Genomic DNA, 19,230 nt, shown 5'->3' on the forward strand with positions numbered 1-19,230 from the left:
TCTATGTGGCTATTGCATGATTACACTTTAAGCCAACAGACAAAAGATTTTTTGTATGTTGACTTCTCATGACTAAATTGAATGTCACACCTACTCATGGAAGAAAACCCTGTTTAGAGTTGAACACTTGGTGCTTGCTCCATTAGTAAATTTCACATGCTCAAACTTACCAAAACAAAACCTACCACCAACTGCATTCATTATTTAAAACGTTACACACACCCAAACAGATTACCTTACAGGGCTGTTTTGCATAAGTTAGAACATAAGAAGCATGCTTTGTTTTTTGTTGATAGCCCAATCCAAAAGTGTTTTTTATTTATTTCAACATGCAACTTGCTTCTTTTCTGTATGTCATGTGTTGTGTTATTCAGTTTTTTCATCCCATCTTCTGAAGGCAAATTAAACAAGCAAACTCATAAACTGAGATAAAGTACAAAGTTTACACAGTGTTCAAAAACTGCTCTCATTTTAATAATTTCAAACAATTTCATTGTTAGGGGAGGTGACTACTTGTGTAACGTTCATAAATTATAAGGCACAAGAGAAAAGCAACTTTGGCCATGATCATCTGTGTGGCCATGATCATCTGTGTGTCCACACCTGAAGTGATGAATATGTTTATTTTTTTTAGAATTGCCTTCCATTTATTTTTTGTTAGGCTAATATTTTTATTTAAAAGACTTGTATCTCCGAGACTGTTGGTAAATACCAAAGAAATGGCGTTATCATTTCCTGTTTTGCTCTAATTCACAATTGTACTCTCGAGATTTTGAGTTCCTGAGATCTGCCGCCCGCCAGAGTGCCCTAAGAGTGGCTCCAGAAGACCACCTCATTCTGTAGTCTGTTCATTCCCTTTAACCTCATAGTCGTCATTTCCTGTACAGGGAACATGGTTACTAAATCTCTCTTACATTTTTACTCATTTTTACACATGAAAACAGATGCAAACCAATCTATTTCCTTCTTTGTATCAATTTATGAATGTGGAAAACAGCTTTTTTCACTAGACTTGCACAGTGGCTTCAAGTCTTTTAGGCAAATTGCTCAGCAGCCAGAAAGAATAAAGAGTGTAAAAACACAAAAAAATCAGGTTTAGCGCTTTGTTGTGTAAGGGCTCGTCAGTCAATTCAATCCAGTTAACAGCAATCCCCAGATCACATGAACAGGAGAAATTATCCCTTTGTGTCTGTGTAAATGAAGGTCCAGACTAACCTCACAAGGGCGCAAGTGTGTGTTTCTAAATAACTTAATATGGAGTATAATTGCAACTACTTTATTTTCTCACAGAATAAAACGTGGATTCATACAGATAAAGTAGTAAAATATGAGCAAATATGAGAGAGGAAATGTCAAAAAAATAATACCATAAACCCGGAAATCGTAATCTTGAGCATTCATTGTATTTTGATGTATATATTTGAGGCAACAGCAGACTTTACCTAGTACTGTCTCGGTGGCTGTTGACCTTTTGACATTAACTATGTAGCATCCCTGTTTGACATTCAAATGCATGCAAAGGATGATGCAAGCATACCACACTCCAGTACATATATAACATTAATCCTCTCACCGTTGGGAAGTTAAGTAGCTAATCATCGCGGATTGAGATTGGGGGGGTGTGCGGAAGGACTCGGACATAAGACGAGCGTCTTAATGAGCAGAGCAAGTCCCATCTCCGTCTATATCTGGATTGACACCAATACTCCATGCTCTTCAAAAGACGACTCTTGAAGAACGGTCGTTTTTTGGAGGGATCACTTTACATTTACGTTTCTGCATCCGAGTTGGCTGCCTTAACACCTCATCTACTCACTACTGTTCCTGACATTTTTTACATTTATTTTTACATATTAGCAACAATTTACCAGCAGTTCTTGCAGGCTGTCTAGCCAGTAAAAATAACAATGTTATGTACACCTGCTCGCAATACTTAAACGAAATATGGAATCCCCTTGCACGGACTCTAGGTAAGATGATTGCACTCTGCAATAGGGCTTTGTGGATTTCCACCGGAGTGCAGTTGTTTTCTTTACTCATCACGCCTTCCCTACTTGCCCCTTACTGCTGCGTTACAAAAGCCGAATTGAACACGCACCTCTTCTTCCTACAATACCATCCCCCATACACACACACACACACACACACACATTGTATTAGTTCTGGTGCAATCCAGTTCAGGTAGGTCAAAAGAAATCACGGTATTAGTATTTGTGTTTCTATGCAACGTTGTACAACAGAGATACATTTGCCTTAAGTTGGTAAAGTGGTGCTGTTGAAAACATCAACAAATAGAATTGAAAACAAAACGCCAGGGTAATTGGGAAAAGGAGTTCACAGAAGCAATTTTAATATCTGAAAAGTTGGGGCTAATGTTTAAAATGTTTACTCATGTTTAAACTAATTGACGATCTGATCTGGTTTTCAGTGAACAATAGTCACCCGCTTTTAAATTACTTATAACAAATTGCTTCACAATTGCTGATTGGTAGTGTATACCACGTACATATTTATGTGTGTGCCCCATCCTTCTAAATTAAATTCTGTCTTTGCGGTGTATTTAAACCCTCATTCTATAATGTGTTGAGTGTAGAGAAGCAGAGATTCTCATATTGTTTTTAATCTAAGTTTATACGTGGTATTTGTTTTGTGGTGCAGTTATGTTACATTGGTCAGCAGATGGCATGGCTTGGCTGACAACTTTATCACACCAACATTAGAAACACAGAAAACAATAGGGAGAACCCTAAACACACCTACCGATTTTGAAGATTTAGTATGCAATGTGGACGGTAAACTTGGCATTTGGAAAAAAACGTTTTCCATATTTTAAAAGTTTTACCGTATTGTGTTCATGATAATATGCAGATGCCCGGGGCCCAGCTTCTAGGCGTAACATATGTTAAAAGATACACAAATCAGATGAACAACAAGGCAGTAAAAAATTATGGAGAGCGTAGCACTTGTAATGAACAGAAAGACTGATTCCGAGTGATGGCTTTGGAGTAGGGAGTGTAAAACATGACGAGTCGGTTTATGAAAATAGAAGGGGAAAAAAGAGATTTTTCATTAGCAGGTACCTTCAGCTGTGAAGTCACACATGCTGTGCGCGTGTCGACTACAGTGAATTGCCAGCTAGCAGTCTTCAAGGAACACTACATCCGGGTTCCAGCTGCTAGAAAGACAAGTCGTCGGGTCAAGGGTCATGCGTCAGTTTTATGGGGAAAGAGGGAGGACCCGTGGCAGTGAGCGTTGCAGAAACCAGTGGGAGGGCTTGTTTTCGGCCAGCAGGCCTGTCGACGCACTCAACCACGGAGTTTCGTTTCTGTCGAAGTCAAATCGGCCTTGCTCCTGAATTGCGGATGATGTGCGTTGGCCTCAAACCATAAGGAGAACGTCTCAGAAGTAGCTTTTTTTTCAAATGTGGCAAAAACAATTTTTTTGGGGGAACAAGTTTTTACTTTGTAGTTCCAGTGACCAGCCAATATCGATGTTGAGGCGTTGCGCCTGTAAAACCATATTAGCACGATTCTTCTTGATTAAAAATGTACTGTTTCCCTGCACTGCACGTATTTGGTCAGTGTAAACCAGTGCTGGGCAGAGAAGAGCTCAAGAAACAATAGTGTTCGCGTTCGACGATAAACCGTACCACACTTATGTTAAAGACACTAATTGTGTTTTTTCGTTGTGACGCTTGATGGCCGTTAGACAGACACTCGACCACATCTAGCTGAATAGGCCCTTTCACTCCACCCCCTCCAACCACTGGAAACACAATGAATTGTCCCACTATCGTGTCAGCTGGAAAAAAAAAACTGTACTGTGCTTCTTTCTATAGTCCAAATCTGCAAAACAGAATTAATTTAGTAACCGATGCACCTGCGTTCCTTTCCGTAACCTACCAAAAAAATGAAAAAGTGTACTTGCAAGGTGAGTCTTTAAAATTCTGTCCAGCCATTTATTTAATCGGGCATAAATTAGAGGGCTGCTCATTAAACATGTTTGTTATGCAGCTCAAGAGGGTAACTCGAGTCAGAGGAAATGGTGGCCTACAACAGTAATTAAACATGTGTAGCCAATTAGTGGGCTTTCCTCTATGACACTAGCATATAATTTACCGAAGCTTTCCATAGCACAGGGGCACTTGAACATAGGTATGAAAACTGTGGCTGACTGCAGCACCTCAATAAAATAGAGCTTTTACATTCCTAATGTGTACTATTACAAATGAAAGTGAATTATACCGCTGCCTCTCTAGGTGCACGAGCAATATTGTATTTGACACCCAATTATTGGTGACTGTCAGCGCACCTTTCCAAGCTACTCCCATTTTGCACCCCACAAGACTTATCATTTCTTGCATATTTTGCAGCGTCTGTAGGACAAGGGCGGCAAAAAATACACATCAATGGCCTGTTTTATCTAACAATATGACATGTGGGATGTTGTTTTTTCTTTTTTAAGCCGAGATGTAGGATAAGTCTGCGCTGCGTCTGCAGTCAGAAAAAAGGGTTTCTGTGGAATTTCTTGATAAGTGAAATAGGCGCTTCTTATTTGGCAAGGTTATATAGAATTACATTAAAGTCCGTGTATATTGATAATAAATCCAGGTAGCCCAGGCGCACACTTGAGTAACAGCGGCCCTGCTAATCCTGTCAGGTGCTGGTTGGAGTTTGAAGGGTTACAGATTAGTTTCACAATGTTAAGTGAACTGGCAAAGGCATCTCTCATTCTGTTGGAAACGAGGAAGCGTGATGGTGAAGGGGAATCCTAATGAGGCCATCAAAAGCTTGTTTTGTAGTCAACAGACAAGGTGGCTGCGAATTGTATGAAAATATTGGAAATCAATGCCTTCTATGGAATTTCATTAAGAAGCAGTATCCACAATTGATAGGGCCTCATAATTTGATGGATTGTGCTAGGAAAATGATTAGCTAGGTAGAAGAGTCCCAGCATTTACACACCGAGACCTCTGAAGTGTTGAAGTGGGGTAATTTGTACAAAATAAAAAATATTGATTCTTGCTCATGTGCAAAATTTAAAAATTCAAGGCTGGTTGTCTTGCAAGTAAGTGGCTGATGCAATCTTTTGCTTTTACAGAAGTTCCAGGCGAAGGTCCCGACGATGGTGACAGTGGGAACGAGAGCAGAAGTGGGAGTGAAGAGACCAACGTGTGTGAGAAATGCTGCGCAGAGTTCTTCAAGTGGACTGACTTCCTGGAACACAAGAAGAGCTGCACGAAGAGCCCCCTGGTGCTAATCATGAACGACGAGGAGGCCGCTGCACCTTTGCCCGCTGCTGAAGAGTTTGCGGAGCCTTCTCCCTCTAGCACTCGCAGTGACCATGACGAGAGCGAGGCTGCGGAGGAAAGCATTCAGACTGATATCAATGACAGCTGCGAGCTGAAGGAGGACGAGAAGGAGGACGAACCCATGGAGGTAGAAACCTCTGCAGAGTCAAGTGGTCAGAGTGCGGAAACCTCACAAACATCTACTCCTCTACCTCAGATTCCAGAGCCATCATCCATGACAACTTACAACATGCCAAACACAAATGTTACATTGGAGACTCTGCACAGTACTAAAGTGGCAGTGGCCCAGTTTTCGCAGACAGCAAGGTCACTAGGTGGAGCGCACACAGGGCCTACTGCACTGGCAATTCCAATCATCCTCGAGCAGCTGATGGCCTTGCAGCAGCAGCAGATCCACCAGCTCCAGTTAATAGAGCAGATTCGCAGCCAGGTGGCGCTCATGAATCGTCAGCCCTTGCGTCCTGCTTTGACTGCATCAGCACCTCCACAGGCCGCACCAATCGCTACTTCAAACCCCCTCCAAGGGTTTACGGTGCATTCTGCCCTACATTTAGCAGCAGTGGCTCCAACCACCATTTCTGGTCCAATCTGTAACAATAAACCACAAACTTTTGAGAACCTACAGCACACCTCGCAGCCTACTTCTGGAGCGAGCACCCCAAATATAGTCTGCAGTGTCTCTTCTGCACCTTCTGAATCAAGCACATCTTCCACCACTATTGCAAACTCAGTTTCATTAACTCCTCCTGTGTCAAACACTGTTAACATTTGCTCACATCCCCCAAACCCTCCTTCAACACCACCACTTATAGGACATGGATCTCTCACTTCAGCTTCCAGCTTGCCAAACCCACTTCTACCTCAGACTTCGTCAAACAGTGTGATCTTTCCCAATCCCCTTGCTAGCATTGCTGCAACTGCAAATGCATTAGATCCATTATCAGCTCTCATGAAGCACCGCAAAGGAAAACCACCAAATGTGTCCGTGTTTGAACCTAAGGCAACTTCTGAAGACCCATTCTTTAAACACAAGTGCAGATTTTGTGCCAAGGTCTTTGGGAGTGACAGTGCTTTACAAATTCACCTGCGTTCACACACAGGAGAGAGGCCATTCAAGTGTAATATTTGTGGAAATCGATTTTCCACCAAAGGCAACTTGAAAGTTCATTTTCAGAGACACAAAGAAAAATATCCCCACATCCAAATGAATCCCTATCCTGTTCCCGAATATCTTGATAATGTTCCCACAAGCTCTGGAATTCCATATGGAATGTCTCTGCCACCTGAAAAGCCAGTAACTACTTGGCTGGATAGTAAGCCTGTACTACCAACTATTCCCACTTCGATTGGACTTCAACTTCCGCCTACGATACCAGGCCTAAGCAGTTATTGTGACTCCCCGGGCATGACTCCAATGAGTAGGTCCCCTCAGAGGCCATCACCTGCCTCTAGTGAGTGCAACTCCTTGTCACCTAGCATACATAATTCTGAACCGTGTATCCCAACAACAGTGGAATCTCCACAGCCTACCCTTAGTGTATCTGCTGTCAGTAAAATAGAGCCCATTCTTCTGCCTCCGACCAATGCAAGACTAGGAGAGCATCCTCTATGTGGAGAGATTTCCACATGTTCCACACCCCCAGTTCCTACCACCACAGAGAGTAGTGTGTCGACAAGCCTCTCAAACCCGGTGCTTCCTTCCATGTCTGACCAGTTCAAAGCAAAGTTTCCATTCGGCGGTCTGCTGGATTCTATGCAAACATCAGAAACCTCAAAGCTGCAGCAGTTAGTGGAGAACATTGACAAGAAGATGACTGACCCGAATCAGTGTGTCATCTGTCACCGTGTGCTCAGTTGTCAGAGTGCTCTCAAAATGCATTACAGAACACACACCGGAGAAAGGCCATTTAAATGCAAAATTTGTGGACGTGCCTTCACTACAAAAGGCAATCTGAAAACACATTTTGGCGTTCATCGAGCAAAGCCCCCTCTCAGAGTACAGCACTCATGTCCCATTTGTCAGAAGAAATTCACAAATGCTGTTGTTCTCCAGCAGCACATTCGTATGCACATGGGTGGACAGATTCCAAACACGCCACTACCAGAGGGCTTCCAAGATGCAATGGACTCCGATCTCTCCTATGACGAAAAGAATCTTGACTCGTTGAGCAACTACGATGATGACTTTGATGACAATTCCATGGAAGAGGATCTTGATCTAAAGGACACAGCAAGTGAATCCTCCAAGCCTTTCTTATCCTACCCAGGGTCTTCACCAAAATCCCCACCTTCCGTCATTTCCAGCATTGCAGCTCTCGAGAATCAGATGCGAATGATTGACTCTGTCATGAACTCCCAGCAGCTTGCTGGCATGAAGTCTTTAGAGAACGGATCAGGAGACAGTGACCATTTAAGCAATGACTCATCATCAGCGGCTGGCGATCTCGAAAGCCAGAGCGCAGGCAGTCCTGCCATGTCAGAGTGCTCATCGTCCATGCATGTGTTGTCCCCGGCAAACAGCAATAGTGAAAGCGTTAGATCAAAGTCCCCAGCAGTAGTCAACCTAGAGGAACCACAAGAGATACAGTTAAAGAAAGAGAAGCCAGATAGCCCGCCACCTGCTCCTGAAAATGGAGGTGCACTAGACCTGACATCTACCACCCCGGTCAGACCAGTCATCAAGGAAGAGACTCCTTTTAGCATGCTGTTCCTGAGCAGAGATCGTGGTAAGTTTCAAAGTACAGTTTGTAATGTCTGTGGCAAGCCTTTTGCTTGTAAGAGTGCGTTGGAAATTCACTACCGCAGCCATACTAAAGAACGTCCGTTTGTTTGTACAATCTGCAGTCGTGGGTGTTCCACTATGGGTAATTTAAAACAGCACTTGCTGACACACGAATTAAAAGAGCTTCCTTCTCAGCTATTTGAACCCAACTTTACTCTAGGTCCCAGCCAAACTACTCCTACACTGGTCACCAGCACTGCGCCTGCCATGATCAAAATGGAAGTGAATGGTCACAGCAAGCCGATCTCATTGGTTGAGGGTCCCCACCTTCCAGCTGGAATCCAGGTTCCTGCTGCACCACACACCGCGATGAGTCCAGGCATCTCTCCTATGCTGGCGCCCCCACCACGACGGACTCCCAAGCAGCACAACTGCCACTCGTGCGGGAAGACCTTCTCCTCAGCAAGTGCACTACAGATACATGAACGCACCCATACTGGTGAAAAGCCATTTGGTTGCACAATCTGTGGTAGAGCTTTTACCACAAAAGGGAATCTGAAGGTAAGGAGAACTCTCTCACATCTTACAAAGAGAACCAGTAAGGCTATGGGAATGCAAAATGTACTAGAGTTGGCCTGAAGGGCAGTCTGCACTCTTGCAAAGTCTTGGTTTTAATTGCATCATGTTTAAGAACTAAGCATTCTCTCTGCGGGGAAAAGGGGAGCCTGATTTTCAAGTGTTTTACCCGGTTTGACCACTCTAGATTATTTCTAGCTTCCTCCGTGGGGGTAATAACACCTTTATAGAGAATTGTCACATTATGTTCTTTTTATTTAAATGAATTCTGCAGCTCAACGCACCCCTAGGGGCTCTTTAGGATGCCAGACACATCCAGAAAGCTAAACGGCAAAAACATTACAACCTGAGTGATTGCACGTATATTGACAACAAAGGTAGAGCACATGATGAGTCCTGGGGCAGTTGCTGAGCAAGAAGTGTGACTGACGGGTTGTTCCTGAAAGTGCAGAGAGCAGGAACAAAGCATAGATTGGTAGTTCCAGGACCTTTAGGCTGCGTAAGGAAAGGCTTTTTTTTTGTTTAAGGTGCTGGATTTCTTCATTTAGGTGTGTTAATTTGGATAAAAGATTTGGTGCTGGTGAATCTGGACTCCAGCAGAAGACAGAGATGGTTGCAGAAGGCAAAATGAAAGCTGCTGATTATTGCGGCCAAGTTAAAACAAGAGAAAGGTTTCAAAATCCTTGTTGCATAGCATCGTGTCAGAGTACTAGTGAAAGAGCAGTCCAAGATGCTTAGGATGACATCACTTCCGTTTGTGAACAACCATCCCAAGTCAGGTCTGCATTACCAGAAGATGACTTGCTGCTAGCTTTATGAACATTTTATAAGGGCATGGCAAATTAGCAAACCATTCCACCGAGCAGACAACAGCAAAAAGATGCCGTGTCGTTCGTGTTATTAATCTGTTCATTTGAGCAGCTTATTCATCACTTAGGCAGGTCTCTTAACTACTCACAGCAAATTCACAGTGGAGAGTGGGTAATTGTATGTAAGTGAAGGTTGTATGTGGACAGATGTGAGGACCCTCGTTACCTGTTTGGTCTGTGTTGGCGAGGTACCTTCATCGAACAACACCCACACTCATGTTAGCCCTTTTGGGGAAGTGAACCTCTCTCTCCGTTCCTTTACACCGCCTTTGACTGTACCCCCACACTGAACTTCTGAATTCAGAAAACTCACGATGAAATAATAGATGATGCATTATTGAGAAAGTCTGCTTCCTTAGTCGCCAATATTGCATTTTAATGATTATCAGAAACTAAGTCTGAACTAATACCAGGGCCTAATCTGCCAGCCTCATTGTGGGTGGATTGGCCTTCATCATCACAGAGTTGATGATTACAGCACAAGGACAGTAACCCTTAGCAGTGTAATATATTGTTAGGGTTGAAAAGTATTGTGTGCAAATCGACAACAAAGAAAAAAAAGGAAATGCACCAGATCTGTAGGAAGCAGTGCATAATATTTTGATTTTGCCAGTCTTACTGCCTGTTCAAGAAGCCTAAAGTTGAATCACTGGAAGGCAAGACACAGTTATGAAAACGAGCTTAATGTGTTTGTTTCTGGACTGAGCTTCCAATCAGATACCCGGGGTTAAAAGGTTCAAATTCCAGCAGTCCAGATTCATCCTTTCAGGGCCCATAAATTGAGACCCATTGAGTTGGATGATAAAAATACCTATAATAATTTAGTGTTTACAGTCTAAGCAGCCATTAGTGTTAATATTATTATGTTTCTGGTTGTCTTGTGTGATTATACTCTGCTTGTGCAAAGTGAGGCGAGAGCACTAGCAATAACTTTTTGAAGGAAGTAAATATGCAGGCCTAAACTAGGTGCACCATATTGTGTTTGAACAATGAGGCGCATGTCAGGTTTGACCCCGTGTAGGTAATCCGTAAATATTTGATCACACCGTGTTCTATTGAAAAACCCTGGGGTTTCTATTCTATACAAAGCTGGGACAGCATGAAAATAGAGGAAGTGAATTAGGTGCCATCAATAGTCATACCCAAATGGTAAAAAAGTAAATCTGTGAAATGTCCACATGCTATTTGATGACTTAATGTGGTGTGAAATAGGTTGCTCTGTTATATTTTCAACTATTGAAATTAAATGTGTCACGTCCACTGCAGCATTTTATTGCATATGTCCCAAGAGTTCGAAGTTAAAGGGAACTAATGAGAATCATCTCACTTTTTACCTTTTTTTATCATAAGTTCCACTTCTTTTTACAAGTCTTTTTCCAGCTGTACCACTTTTATTTTTTCCAGTTAACCATACCTCGTTTTACTTTACAATTGTACATTATGGTTTCACCACTCTGCCTGCTAATGCAGGAGTCACTACAAAAGTAATATATAATGATCACATCGCTCTCGGTCCCTCCCATTTCCTTCTCTGCTATTAGTGCACGCTGTCAGTCACAAGACCATTACTTTTTTGGGTTGCACTTCAACTCCTGTATGCCCTTTTTACAACGATGGTCCTTTGAGCCACAATTATTAAATATTTACTTTCCTGGTAGACACCCAGGGGCAGATTTACAAGAAACTAACGCAGAAGTCATTTTGCTGTGCTGCGCTGCGTTAGTTTCGAAGCACAAGGATGCAACATATTTACAAAAATATGTTGCATCTCTGTGCTTCCCCCTGCGCTGGCGTACACACTGCTGTCATGCTCCGGCCCAGGCACCATTGCACCGTGGTGCAAGGATGCCTGCGTCGTGGGGAGGTAGTTTTTGTGCAGGAAGGGGCACCTTCCTGCACAAAAACAATCAATTGAGGTGATTTCCTCTTTCAATGAGTGCTGTAGAATGCAGCACGCGTTGAAAGAGGAAAAAAAACAGGGAGAACTGAAAACATTTCTCCTCGTTGCACCTCGCTACGCCACCCCTAGGGTGGCATAGCATTCAGACGCATTTCCAGATTTACGATTGCTCGTAAATCTGTAAATGCATCAGTGGACATGAATGTTACATGGAATCACCCACAGCAACACCCATGTCACTCCCCTAATACACAAAGTGTTGCATGAAAAGGGGTGATAATTACAAGCACAGGTAAAGCCATGCAGGGTAGCTCTACGTGTGCTTGTAAATCTCATGCAGCAGGTTGCGCTGCCAGTGCGTCACACAACGTTGTGTCACGCACCGGCAGCGCAAGGGGCAGTATTAAATTTGCCCCTCAGTGTTATTGAAAAACGACCTGCAGCGTCTCATGTTGCATCACGTAAGTTCTCAAAGCCTTGCCAAAACACCTTAAAATATATTGCATTTTCATGAGATACCAGGAAGTTTCCTGGTCTGTAATCCATTTTTTTTATATGCCGGTGTGGCTTGTCCTATGGTGCCCTGTGGGGAACCTTAATGTACAGTAAAGACATTCAAGGTCTTCCTGAAAAGTAGCAGGCCTACCTACATTCCCTAACTAACTCACCACTGCTCCCTGAAAGATAGTGCAGTGCTGTGGTCATGCTTCACGTGACTATATTTCCCCCTCTCCATCCCCGCGGATATCCGTATAAATGGGAACAATGGCAAATGCATTCTGGTGGAATAATTCACACACCACATCTCCTCGCACTTCTCTCGTGTCTGCTCCTACAAATCAGTCTTCTGCCAGACACAGGCCGCCTTTGGCATAACCTTAGGCTGCCTTTGAGGTAACCTGGTTGGGGTCAAGTGCATTAAATAACGTTTCAACGTGGGGAGCATACATAAGTACAGTATACAAGTTGTGCTAACGTGTGTCCGACTAAAGTGCATAAAATAGAGCAATAGTCATCGCATCAAAAAGTGGCAAGAAAAAAAGGTATCCATTTGTGATTTTAAATTCGCAAGAGCAGTAACTTATTAGTTACATGCACAAAGCTTCCAACACTAAAGCAAGGCATAAGATGCAAGATTCCTAGCACACCCATCATTTTATGCTGAGAAGCGAAAACAAAAGGCCTATGTATAGATTTAAATCAAAACGTGTGAAGGGTGGTGTAGGGGCTACATATAATCTTTTGAACGCCTTTAAACAGCATAAAAAGGCTCCTCACGTTATCATGAGGCATATATCAGGTTCAACCTTCAAGTCATAATAACATATTTATAAAGCGGAACACTATTTTCATATTAGCATTGTGGAACAAAACCAACCCAGCTGTTTGATGAGGGCAAGCCGTTCTTGCGTGTATTGTAAAGAACCGGAAGACAGCAAGACGAGTGGTGAGATGTGACTCATCCATTTTAACACCACATTTTATGATTTCATGAGTTACACGCATGCGGTGGGCAGAAGGGGTCTTTTCGGTGTGCCTTAATCCTCTGCGGTAGGGGGCGCGGGGGCTACAGGCATGGCCACAGACCACCCATGGCAACATTGAACAGGAAATACCAGCTCTTTATTGCTACTACAAGCTGATAAAAAAAAACGCCAGAGGTGTTTTTCTTAGCCTTCCAGCACAGGTCTTTTCCCGGCAGTCAGGGGTCTTGTAATCCAGGGCCTCTGGACTGTTGCTGTGTCCAGCTCAGCCCCTTACTCCCTCCTCACTGGACAACAGTCGAGCTGTTTCATCTCACCGAGGCGACTGCTCCTGTCTTCTCAATCGAACATCTCACAGATGCAGCTTTAGTGTTTTGGGAGCGGGGGCGAAGGTGGGGTGGGGTGGGGTGATGCAACTTTTGCCTATGTTCCATTAAAATCAGACAGACACCCAAAAAACAAAACATCACAGAGACAAAGCCCCAACTTGTTGGCATGTTAAGTTCAAAATTATATTTGTTTTAATATAATTTTAAAGTGCGCATCGAAAGAGGTGCGCAAACATTTTTCATTTCCATATTTATCCAAAGCTTAGCGAAACATGTCAATCGCGTTTTTTTTTAACTCTCCGTTTAACACTTGGAAAGCACCTTGTCTTTTTCCTTCAAAGAGAATGGTTATGGAACGCCCCTGCCACGGGGAGGCGGGAGTTCAGTGAGAGTGTTGACTGCCCTTGTGATAAACATGTCTTGCCTTTTGGTTGAGAAATTGGGGGAGGAGGCCATGGATTGGAACCAATGTTCAAGCCCTGCGGCTGACACACTGAGGCATGGTGGGCTGTGGTCGTTTTGGGGTTGACTTACACCCACGTCTCTGCTTTATCTAGATGAACCTCAACGAAATGTAAGGCATCCCCGCCGCGCCTCACTGTTCATTGCAACAGGCTCGAAAAAGCAGCGCGGCATCCCTGCTCCTCGCAGGCATTGTACAACCCTTTGGTTTTAACCTGGCTTTTCGTATTTACGTTTAGTGCCCATGTATCTGTCTTGTCTATTCTATTTAAAGGAGATGTGTTCTACGCCTTCCCTTCTCTTCAGCAGAGTGAGCAGCAGTGTAGGCCTTGTGGGGCTCCCAGTGCAAACCTTTTTCTGACGTGTAGGACCTTGGTACAAGTTGTCCATTATTTTGGAAGTTAATTCTGGTCCCAGTAGTACTGATACTGCCAAGCACACTATCCCCTTTCAAGTACCCCACATCAGAATGGGGGTAACGCTTAAATACCGCGTGTTTTCTTTCCCTATTTCTGATTTGCAAATCTCAAAATTGTCAGTACTTTCCCCACATAAGTTCTCTTAGGTTTTACCTGGTAGAATTCATGTGAGAAAACTGTGAGGTAAGTATTTTCTACTTTGGAATTTTTTTTAGTGTGTCAAGTATAATCCATTGTGGTATTGCTGTTCGTAAAGCCTGTACGTGATCATTTCTTTTTTGCTCAAGGCTGTGGTTTCTTCACATACCGGGCTAACTCTCTGCCCCCCCCCCTACACAGCTATGCTTAACGTGTTCCAGACAGTAGTGCAGAATGTGAGTGTCAGGTTATTGTGAGATCTTTTAAGGAAATAAAGTGAACGACATAAGAACATCATTAGCATTACGATTCATGTCCCTGGTCATGTATAATCGAATGTATATTTGTGCATCTGGATCACAGATTTTATTGATACAATACTTATAGTACGGTTATGCAGTTGTAACGTTGCTTGATGTTTACTTTCAGACTCAGCTGATAAACGTGCATTAATGTAATAAAAAAGAAAAACATGTGGTTTGCTAGTCACACTGTTGCCTGGTATTTGGTAAATTCTGTTTCATGTGCACATCCAAAATATAGGATTTTATTATCAGTAAAAGCCACAGTGAATATTCGTGGATGAGACACGCTGTCTACAAACGCGAGCTAGGTCTCCTTTTAGTAATTTTGCACACTTGGCTGGGTTCTGCCATGAGAATGTCCTCAATGAACAAAATACGAATCTAGAGGGCATTTCCTTTTTAACTCTCGCTTACAAATACTTACAGTGGACTTAGAGTCAGGCTGTTAACCGTGATTGGCTGGCTTTCTTATCTTTCTCATTTGTTTACTTCTTATTTGATGCCTTTTCTCCCTCTTCAATTGTATGTTCTTTCCTAGGGCATAGCTATTTTACATAGTTAATCATTGGATGAACTGTATCATCCCACTGCTTGCATTCAGGGAACAACTTTTATCTTTTCTTTCAGCACTCATGGGAGTCATGTGTTTTCCTGCTCTCTCCCTCGTGTGCTGCTTCCATCTTCACTCTTTGCTCCCCCTGCTTTCTGTGTTGCTGTGGCTCAGCACGTCTGTTGCTTGAAGCAATCATTCTCACTCAACTTTTTTCATTGCTTTTTTTGTTTAATTTTCTACCCCTCGACTCCAATCATTGCACAACTACTCTTCCCTTCTTGGCATTGTGTTTCTTGGTACCTTCCATGCTCCCAGCCCCATTCTCTTTAACCCCTTGGCCGCGGCAGGAATTCCGCCGTTGCGCTGGGGAAGGGGTCACGCGGTGCCGCCATGCTTGTGACGGAACCAGCTGCTCATTAATTCCGCCTCGCAGGCAGCGTGGGCAGAGCGGCCGCGGCGTGACGGAACCACTCCGTCATTAGCACAGCGCACCCGTGGTTCGTGACGGAGTGGTTCCGTCACGAGCTCGGAACGGGTTAAAGTTATATTTATTTGTTTGGTGGAAAGGCACAGCAGCTGCAGTGTACAAACAGCCAATTGATTTCTCTACAGTTCTCTTTTGCGCACTTTTTATTGTTTTTTAATTTGTCTTTCCAAGAGGGATGTCAATCGTCGTGGAAGGGTAAATACATTTTTTAGAAAATGCAGAGGAAGCCTCATGACACATACATGTGCATGTGGGGGTAAACCTGTGCAAATGTGTCATCATGCTTGGATCGCCCATTTTTTTTTTTTTTCAAAGCTCTTCTGCATTGCCAACAAGCATTTTTTCCTCTATGCAGAAGCTGGTCGGCATTGGCAACAAGCCCTGGCAAAGCAACAAGTCAGCTAAAGACTTTCAAAGGCAAGACATGTTGGCTTTGCCAATACTAGTTAAGGACAGCTTCTAGCCAGGTCACTAGACCACTAAATCAGCCCTGAGAAAACTAAATTATGTGCGTTAGAGCAACACGTCACATCATGTCATCATGTCAGTGGTGACTTGCATCAACTAGGATGGGGGAGGCGGGTGTGTGCACAAGGGGGAATATTAAAAAAAAAAAAACTTACCTGGAGAAGTGTGGCTCAGGGGTTAGAGGCAGCAGACCCGGAAGCTGAGATCGGTCCTGGACCAGGGTTCAATTCCCCGCCTCGGCGGGATCTTGGGCTAAAAATTCCACGGACTCGATAATTCTCGCCCCGGTGCCTCCTCGACTCACGGGTTCACACTCTGCGACTCTGGGCAATAGCTTGCTTAATCTCCACAACGGCCCCTCGCGGCGGGATGCCTGACTTTCACCTTGTGGATACCCTGCTATCTCACAGGGGAATACCAGGAAGGGTTCCCTAAGCAAGCGCCGGGAAACCCACTGCGGGTAGCTGTGCGCTATATAAGCTCAACTACATTTACATTTACCTGACTCGACACAACGTCCTCGCTCCGGTCCTCTCCGTCACTGCAACTGGATGCTGGAACTCTCTTGCCCAATCCTGGGGCTGCTCACATGCAGCATGTGAGCAGCGCCAGGATTGGTGGGAGCAGCCTCACTCTGCATTCCACAGCACCGTGGAGGCCTACACTGTCTCTCAACCCTGCTGTCTTAAGACTCTCAACTCTTCTGACCTAAGACAGCAGGGTTGGGAGTTTTAAAGTGCGCATGTGTGGCTGGTCATTTCAAGACGGCTGGCCAATAAGTCATGCGCACTTTAAACAGTGCCCAGCCAGCCCACTCTCCACCCTTCTGAGTGACATGCTGCTGTCACTCAGCAGCGGCCCCGCCCCTGCCCTGACGCTTGCCTCGGGACAGAGGATGAAAAATAAAATGGTAATTAATTACCATTTTATTTTTCATCTTTGGGAGGATTTTTACGTGGGGCTACACTCCTCTGCTCTAATGAAGGAGCCGCCCCTGCTTCATGTATAGGAGTAGCAGCAAGAAGGCTCTAGACGAGGCAGCCATTAGAGAGAACAGGGCAGAACCGAGTAAAGCATCATACTGCATTCTGAAAATAGATAAACTGCAGAGGTAGGGTATTTGTATTTCTTATATCGCAGGTTAAGAGTCAATACACACACACAGAGAATCACCACTTGCTAATAAACAGTGTCTCCTTTAGTTTCAGATGCATCTAACCTTTGATATGCATAATAAAAGGCACATTTACTAAATTGGATATGTGGGAGGTTTAGGACTTGCTGCTGTCTTTAGTCTCACCTCCTTGCAGATTATAGTCTTTACATTCATGAGGCTCTACTTTACTTAATCTTACAATCCAAATAGCACGGGAATTAGATTTTTAAAGAAAGGGGACTCCGGTGTGCCTATTTCAGCTAATCATGTCTTCAAGATTTATTAATGAACAAGGGAATTTCACTTAACTCAAACATGTTAAAATTATCAACACTTTAACACACTTTTCATAATCTAGTTGCCTATCTGATGTCACACCAGCAATGAGTATTGAAAGAAAGATTTATCATCAGATCTATTACGAAAGGAAAATGCTTTCTTTCACTCAAACCAAAAATAAAGACCCAGCACAATAGGTAACTCTAATGAAAAAAGAAGCACATATTTCCAAAGAAACAAAGTGGTTTTGATAGCGCCCTGGCATGGGCTGAGAGAAATGTGGCGCCCTTGATGGCGGTAGTACATGAAATTAGGCGACAGGGGGTTCCTTTTGTGTTCACTGGTCAGTGCCTGGATGAGCAGGGACTGGCCCCTGAACACAATCATCCTAGGATATCTCCCAGCTCACCTAAATCACTAATAACTTGGCTGCCTTACGCAGATGATGGTTTTGTAGATGTGTGCCAGCAGCGACAATGGGTGAATGGAGGACAATGAAGGGGGCTAAAGGGGTGTTAAAAAGATTGCCCGCCATATGATAATAAAGGACTTAAACCACTTTAAACTGGCAAAACATACAGAAACAAGCAGGGAGGGACAAGTACAAGACTGGAGCAAGATGAGAAGAGCTCTGCTGTTGGCATAACCTTAATGCGCACTGCTCCATGTGCCCCCTCAGAAGATTGTCGCCTTGGGCCCAGCTCGCCCATACTAAAGGCCAGCCGCGCTTACAATGTGTTTCTCTCAAGCACCTCTTGCACTGCCTTTCCACTTTCCTCTTTTCTATTGAATTTCTTTTTTTTCTCTTTTTTTTTTTTTTTTTAATGGAAAACAAGGCCTGACACATTAGTAACCAAGTTACACACAGATTGGCAATAGGTGTTGCATTGCAAGTGGTACATTGAAACATGAGTGTTTCGAAATAAAAGTAACATTTTCCAATTGTATATAGTTAGGTCCCACTGATAATATCCTCTCTCGATCTTGGAGGTTCACATATCTCCCCTGTAGACATTCCATTGCCCCCATATTTGCGACCATTTATTATTCACCCCCTGGCTTCGTATATGGACTTTTCCGTGACCATACACCAGTCCATATCTTTACCTATTCTGCTGTACTGGGTGGACCCTGAGCCCTCCAAAATCTTGCGATGTTTCTTTTTGCCACCATCAACCCCAAGGTAACCCATGCGCTCTCCCTGGAGTTTAAGTTAGTAGGGCCTCATACATTCAGGAGGGCAAATTTGATATTGCAATTAATCTGTTGCCCCATCGCTTCCTCCATCAGGTGTACCACAGCCTCCCAGTATTTCTCTATTGAATTTCGTATGTATCCAGTGACTCATCCATGTGCCCCATCTGAATACTCAACTTTGGATATCCCTAATCTGAGCATAAACAGAAAATTAAGTTATTCTGCTGTGGTACAATGTTTTGCTGCCTTGATCCAGCTATTTTCAGTCTCTCCATTCCAGACCTTCGCTGCTTTCTATTGACATTGACAACTTTCATAGCTCAACGCTTTCTTCACTTTGGACAGAAGCTTTAAGAAAGGGAAGGCTTTGGAGGCAACATATGTGCCCCACACAGTTCCACGTATTTTGTTTACATGTTAGCGTAGTTGGGTTTAGAGCCTCTGTGGCAATGCGTGCTCTGGCTGTACCAGAAATGGCACGACTAGGCCAAGGAAGGAGCTGGATGTTTCACATATCGTTAATATGCTAAAGAGTGCTCTACATTGCCCATTGCGGTATGCAGATTCTATAATTA

At 43.6% G+C, this 19,230-nt stretch overlaps 1 protein-coding gene across 2 annotated transcripts in view; it reads left to right on the plus strand.

Moving 5' to 3' along the window:
- Positions 1 to 19,230, plus strand: part of SALL3 (spalt like transcription factor 3) — a 60,919-nt gene that overhangs the window by 13,083 nt on the left and 28,606 nt on the right. The window contains exons 2-3 of one of the 2 annotated variants that reach the window (XM_078687565.1): positions 5,101 to 8,037; positions 8,254 to 8,594. In XM_078687565.1, coding sequence (XP_078543691.1) covers positions 5,101 to 8,037; positions 8,254 to 8,594 — 3,278 coding nt within the window. The remainder of the gene's footprint in view (positions 1 to 5,100; positions 8,038 to 8,253; positions 8,595 to 19,230) is intronic. The other variant, XM_078687567.1, reaches the window with a different exon arrangement.

Source organism: Lissotriton helveticus, chromosome 4_1, assembly GCF_964261635.1.
Source record: "Lissotriton helveticus chromosome 4_1, aLisHel1.1, whole genome shotgun sequence".
Classification (NCBI taxonomy): Eukaryota; Metazoa; Chordata; class Amphibia; order Caudata; family Salamandridae; genus Lissotriton; species Lissotriton helveticus.